General features: G+C 42.2%; 1 protein-coding gene and 1 pseudogene across 2 annotated transcripts; both read left to right on the top strand.

Moving 5' to 3' along the window:
• The first annotated feature begins 100 nt into the window (after positions 1–100).
• Positions 101–3,069, top strand: PIGBOS1 (PIGB opposite strand 1). The gene is made up of 3 exons (XM_079699996.1): positions 101–225; positions 2,336–2,574; positions 3,020–3,069. The coding sequence occupies exon 2, from the start codon at positions 2,391–2,393 to the stop codon at positions 2,553–2,555; it is 165 nt and encodes a 54-aa protein (XP_079556122.1). The 5' UTR covers positions 101–225; positions 2,336–2,390; the 3' UTR covers positions 2,556–2,574; positions 3,020–3,069.
• LOC307049509 (methyltransferase-like 26) lies at positions 352–1,914 on the top strand (annotated as a pseudogene). Its single transcript has 2 exons — positions 352–366; positions 1,221–1,914. The product of its transcript is annotated as a methyltransferase-like 26 (transcript).
• Positions 3,070–6,868: the final 3,799 nt, after the last annotated feature.

Below are 6,868 nucleotides of genomic sequence, written 5' to 3'. Positions count from 1 at the left end.
CGTGGCGCAGTGCTGCATGTTCAGGCCACGCTTCTGCGCTTCGCTGCGGGCTCGTCCCTGCTTTCCAGTCTACGTTTCTTTCTCGAGGATTGTTGCCCTCCTTTGGCTTCGTCGTCTCTGCGGCTGGCGGTCCGGAAACTGCTGAAAGGAGCCGGATCTCGCCTCTGCGGGGGCAGGCGGGAGGCGGCGCGGAGCCAGAGCAGAATTGTCAGAGATCTCCGAATGGTAATGATAATAGTAATGATCATTACAAACGGAAGTGTTGGTGTAACATTGCACTCTTTGGGTGATCTCACAATAAATATTTGTTGAACGACGTAGGCAGGGTAGGGGTAATTTACCCTGTGGGAAATGAGGCCCCCAAACGTTAAAGGACTTGGTCAGGGTTACTCAGCGAGCTAGTGGCAGAAGGGGAACCTTCCCGTGTTTGTGTGGTTTAATTGTCTGTTTTCCAAGGAGCTGACTTGCAAATGTTTTCTTTTCTTATACCTAGCGGTCATTGAACCAAACCAAGCTTGGTGAAGTTGTCATTTATCCAGTTAGCTGTAGAGTCCAAGAGAAAACAGTCCCCCCCCACCCACCGCCCCCGATTAGTTTAAATGACAATTTTAGCAATATATTAAGAGCAAGCTACTAATTATTAAACTCCTATTGATTTTTGTGACCTTGGGAGCTGGTTTAGGAGGCTGTGAAATATTGTTGTAATAAAGAAAACGTGTAAATTCTTCGCTCTGCTTTCCTCGTTCATAAACATCTGCTTAGGGTCTCCTGCAACTGTAGGACTTCTCACAGACTATAGACTATAGCAAGGAGTATAATTTTCTGAGAAGTTCTAGAGCCTTAACTCCTCAATTGTTCAAAGTAAAACCAGCCAAATCCCCGTTATATTTTTGTCAAAAATTGACGGCAAATGACTTAGAGGTGATGTCAATATGTACCTACTACAGCATCAAAAGGAACTAGAAAATCTTTTAGCTTGTTTTTAAAAATTGTTTTTAATCATACATATTGCTAAAAAAACATAAAATAGTAAAGAAAGGCTAATAATGAAAAGAAAGAAATCTCTCCTACTTCCAGATGGGATTGGCAATCACTTTCAACTTTTGGGGGGGGCTGTTTCTTTCAGTAGTTTTGGTATGCTTTTAAAGGCATAAAGAGTATGCTTCTCCCCTCACTCACACTATTGCCATTTAAAAAATCATCCATTAAAACCACTGAAGACTCCCGACAGGCCCCGCGGTACCGCACCACCACTCCCGACGGGCCCAGCTGCGCTGGACTACCACTGCCAATGGACCGCGCCGCGCAGGACTAGAAAGACGCTGGTGGCGGCGGCCGCAGAACAGAACAAGGAACCCATCCTGCACGTGCTGCGGCTGTGTGCGGTGGCTGCGTGCTCGAGCTGGCCTCGGGCTCTGGCCAGCACATGGCCCCCTTAGGGCGGGCCTTCCCCCACGCCGAGTGGCAGCTGAACCACGTGGATCAGAGCTGCCTGGACAGCATCCTGGCCACCACTCAGGCCCAGGGACTATCCAACGTGAGAGCCCTGCTGTACCTGGGCGTGAAGTGAGATTGGAAGCAGTGGGGTGGGATCCTGCCGCAATCTCTGGATCTGCTACTCAGCATCAACATGAGCCACATCAGCCCCCTGAGCTGCACCGAGGGGCTCTTCAGAGCAGCAGGACACCTGCTGAAACGCAAGGCGCTCCTCATCACCTATCATCACCTATCAACGGGAAGATTTCTCCCCAGAGTAACGTGGACTTTGACCTGATCCTCAGATGCAGGAACCCAGAGTGGGGGCTGCGGAATACAGCCCTTCTGGAGGACCTGGGCCAGGCCAGTGGGCTGCTCCTGGAGAGGATGGTGGACATACCAGCCAACGACAAGTGCCTAATTTTCCGGAAAGAGTAACCCCTTCTCCGCCATGCCTGTGTCCCTGGGACAAACCCAGACCACCAGCCCCTGCCACTCTGGGCCAGACTATGGGAACTGGCCCTCCCCACACTGGGGATTCTTAGCCAGTGGCCACAGGGCTGCTGAGAGCCTGGGAATAAAGTGTTTCCTGCTGTCTAAAAACAAACAAACCAAAAAAAAAAACCCAAAACCACTGAAAACATTCTATAATAGGATTTAGCTTTATCTTACCCCATCCCCTAACCGACATTTCTCATATTCCCTATGTATCTGGATTCCTATTTTAGTTAGATCAATAAGCATATTTACATATTATGACAAAAATACTGTTCATGCAGGAACAAAGTTGTGACATGAAGTCTTTATAAAGGATATTGTGCTAAGTTACTGCTTTGCTTCCCATTTTCTTTGTATACAGATCTGAAGAGATATCCTGGAAACCACCCTTGCACTGTGCGGTGTTTGTTGAAAAAATGTTTGGAAGATTGACTTTTCCACAACTGCTTTTTGCTAGCATCCTTGGAATTGCTGGAGGAATATATATTTATCAACCAATATTTGAACAGTATTCCAGAGATCAGAAGGAATTAAAAGAAAAGTTGAAATTGGTACAAGAATCAGAAGAGAAGAAAAGTTAATACTACATGGAGTCGAACTGTAATTGCTTAAAGTTCCATTGAAATTATACATTGACTATAAATAATCTAGTAAAAAGTTATCAAATATATATTAATTGTAAATAAATCATAGGTTATGATTTTAAATTAGTTTTAAAACTAGCACTGTCAATTTTAATGTTTCCTGTATTTTTATTTGCCATTTTATGTCTTTTCACCAGGACAGATTAGTACTTTCCTTTTAAGCAAAAATTAATGTCTTAAGGAATATTTTATTTCTTAGTTGAAGCTTCTTTTTTCTGGGAATGTGGCCTATACATTGGCAGTCTAGACTGTATAAACTAGCTGGGAATGTTGTTTACAGTTGTGTTTGTAGATGAAATTAACCAAGTTAACTTCAGGCAGGATGCCCCTCAGTTAGCCTACAATTAGCCTGCTTTAATATACTTTAGAAGTCTTTCAATCCCAGCCCTTTCTCATCCCAGGCAGAATGGAGGAGTGAATTGAGAATTGGGGTGGCTCAGATCAAATGGAGGTTTTTGAGAAGGTAGGTGGTGGCAAACAAGCCACAGCTCTGTTTACTTAACCCACCAAGCAAATTTGCTTTATAATGATGGTCAGGGAGGAGTTAATTTATTATGAAGCTATTCACATAGTTAAAGGGTTTTTTGGAAATCGCTAAGAACTGATATTACTTTAACAATGAAAGCTTAAATGTAATCACATATGTACAAAATGCTTTAAATCAACTCATTTCTTTTTTTTTTTTTTTTTTTTGCGGTACGCGGGCCTCTCACTGTTGTGGCCTCTCCTGTTGCGGAGCACAGGCTCCGGACGCGCAGGCTCAGTGGCCATGGCTCACGGGCCTAGCCGCTCCGCGGCATGTGGGATCTTCCCGGACCGGGGCACGAACCTGTGTCTCCTGCATCGGCAGGCGGACTCTCAACCACTGCGCCACCAGGGAAGCCCTCAACTCATTTCTTATTGATTTTTTTGAAAAGTAAATTCATTGTAACTTAATCTAAACTATGTTGAGACCAGCATAGGTAATTAAAAAAAAAAAGTGAATAAAAAATTACAGAGTAGTACATGTTCACCTCATTAAAAAAAAACCCAAACAATACAGAATGAACAAAGTGAAAATGACTGATTTTCAGTATACATTGATTTAATTAGCACCTTTAATAGTTTGAGCTTTTGAGACTGTTTTTCTTCTATGCACACTGAAAAATATATGTAAATTTAAAACACATACCAAATATCTACTGTGTGACAGGCTTGGCTTGTCTGTCGGTAGACTGGGGTTCTGTTCTGTGTGTCTTCTCATTGTGGGCCCCAGGCTCAAGGGGTAGCCCCTGTCTGGTATATGACAGAGTTTAGGATTAAGAGAGAGAGAGAGACTGAAAGGAAACATGAATTGTAAATGTCTGTTCAGCTTTGGCAAATGTCTCCTCAGAGTCTGCTGGTTTAGAGCATGTCACAAGGTCCTGCCCAAAGGTGAGGCCAGGGAAAAAGACTCTTCCCACAGGATACACAGTCAAGTGTATTCCTGCCTGTGACTGTAGGCAAGAATATATAATCCTGTTATCCAAGGAATGATAATCCTATTTAACATCATGTGAAATTGTACTGCTTTTGATCCTCCTTTTGAGAAGGATGGGTTTGTCAGTTTGGTAGTCACATACCAAGTGCCAGAGAATGAGTTGTTTTTTGTTTTTTGTTTTTTCCAGTAAAGGTACTGCAGCCATTCAAATCAAAGCCACAGTGAGATGCCGCTTCACATACACTAGGATGACTACAGTCAAAAAGGGGAAATAATGAATGTTGACAAGGATGTGGAGAAGTTGAAACCCTCGTATATTGCTGGTGAGGCTATAAAACAGTGCAGCTGCTGTGAAACAGTTTGGAAGTTCCTCAAAAAGATAAACATAGTGATACCATATATGACCCAGCAATTCTGCTTTTAGACATATGTCCCAGAGTAGTGAAAACATATGTCTACACAAAAATTTGTAAATGAATGCTCATAGAATCATTATTATAATAGCCAAAAAGTGAAAATAACCCAAATGTCTCAGCCAGTGAATGGATAAACATGTGGTATATTCACACAATGGAATATTACTCAGTTATAACAAGGAATGAAATACTGATATGTGCTACAACATGAATAAACTTTGAAAACATGAAAGAAGCTGAGCACAAGAGGCCATATATTGTATGATTCTATATGACGTGTCCAGAATAGGCAAATGTGTAGAAACAAAGTGTATTAGTAGTTCCCAGGGACTAAGGGGAAGGAGGGATAGGGAGTGACTGCTAATGGATATAGGGTTACTTTTTAGGATGATGAAAATATTTTGGAACTAGATAGTGGTGATCAATGACAGCTTTGTGAATAAATTAAAAACCACTGAATTGTACACTTTAAAGCTTTATTGTGTGGGATTATATCTCAACAAAACTGTCAGGAAAAAAAAAACCAACACTGCATCCAGAATAGCAGCTGCAGTTGAGGTAGTCCATTGTTTCCTGCCATAATCCATCTAGTATGTGTGTGTGGTGTAGAATATACATAACATAAAATTTATTGTTTTTACCATTTTTAAGTGTACATTTCAGTGGCATGAAATATATTCACATTGTTGTGTGACCACCATCACCATCTGTCCTGAGAACTTTTTCTGTTTAGTTTTTGCAGGGCACAGAGAGGTGAATTGAATGGTGTTATAGAGAGAACCCCCCCACCCCATATACTTCATATCTTTGAAGGTGGCATTAACGTCTGCATTTTTTTTGCATGAATTGCTTCTAATTTACTATTGGAGCCAGGGGAAGCAGATTTAGGGGCTTTCAGTTGGTCCTTTCTACAGTAACGATGTGGTATGGACTAAATGCTTTTCCCCATTCATATGTTGAAGCCCTGATCCCCAATGTGAGGGTATTTGGAGGTAGGGCCTTTGGATGGTAACTAGGTCATGAGGGTGGAGCCCTTATCAATGGGATTAGTTCCCTTATAAGAAAATATACAAGAGAGATGCTCTTTCTCTTGCCCATGTGAGGATACAGCAAGAAGGTGGCTGTCTGCACATCAGGAAGAAGGCCTCATCATACACTGAATCTGCCAGCACCTTGATCTTGGACACCATAGCCTTCAGAACTGTGAGAAAAAAAATATCTGTTTTTTAAACTACTCATTTAATGGTGTTTTTTTTTATTAGCAGTCTGAGCAGACTAAGGCAGGGGCTCTTCCTTTAAGGTCAGTGTGAGGTTTCTGCCAGCTACTGAGTATATGTATGTATCCTATGGAATGTGTCCTATGGAATGACAGAGTGGGTCCTGTAAAACAAATTTGGACCAAACCTGCATTTATCTTATCACCCCCACAAGCCCCCACTCTAAACTGAGGGACTGTGGTAGTATTTAGAGCCTCCTTGTAACAGTTTCAGCTCAGATCTTGCAGTCATCAAAGTCTGAATTCCTCTTTCCCCAATGCACATTTATCCTGGTTGAAGGCCTTGGTCTCTTGGTAGGAGCAGAGGAAAGTTTATGATATAATTCTTGTGGCATTGGTATAATACTTGTGGTATTCACCTTCCTCAGGTGAATACAGCTTCTTCAGTCATTGGCTCTAAGTCTGTGAAATGACTTAAATCAGGAAACTGGTGAAAGACCATGATTGCCATTGTGGAGACTGACAGCCTTCTGCTCACTAGTTCTTGATTTTCTTTAAAAAATATTTGAGTCAAGAAACACCCCTTCTCTCCTCAGAACAAAAACACCCCATCTGTCTTTTCCTTCAGAACATCATGACCTATAAGCCACCATCACAGATCTCTGTGGGTCAAGACATCCTGGTTGCACCCCAGCCTGGCTTCCCATTATAGTACTTATGGCCTGCCATCTGTTCTTTGCCATTTGGGCATTCTTTTGTTTCTAATTGATACTCAGGAGTCCTGCTGCAGCAGCATCTTCTGTCAGTCTCAGCTCATAAAGGACATCCACCATTGTGCTTTTCAGAGATGTCAGTGGCCTCCTCACCAGTGCCTCAGTGAAAGGAGTATCATCAGGGCCTTCCCAGGTAACATAATCAGGTGGTGGTTCTGCAGTCTCATCACAAATCCATTCTAACTCCAAGGTCAGGAGGGCAAGATAGGGAGAATAAGAGAGTTAAAGGGGGAAAGCCTAGACAATGGTAGATTTTCAAGGGGGCCACTAAACTTGATCCTATGGGATTTCCTGAAGAGAATTCTAAAAGTTTTTTAGATATTATTTTGAAATAATTTCAGACTTAAAGAAAAAGTACAAAAATAGTACAAAGAATTTTCATATAC

This window comes from Hyperoodon ampullatus (genome assembly GCF_949752795.1).
Source record: "Hyperoodon ampullatus genome assembly, chromosome: 3".
Lineage (NCBI taxonomy): Eukaryota > Metazoa > Chordata > Mammalia > Artiodactyla > Ziphiidae > Hyperoodon > Hyperoodon ampullatus.
This window is presented reverse-complemented; position numbering and strand designations above follow the sequence as displayed.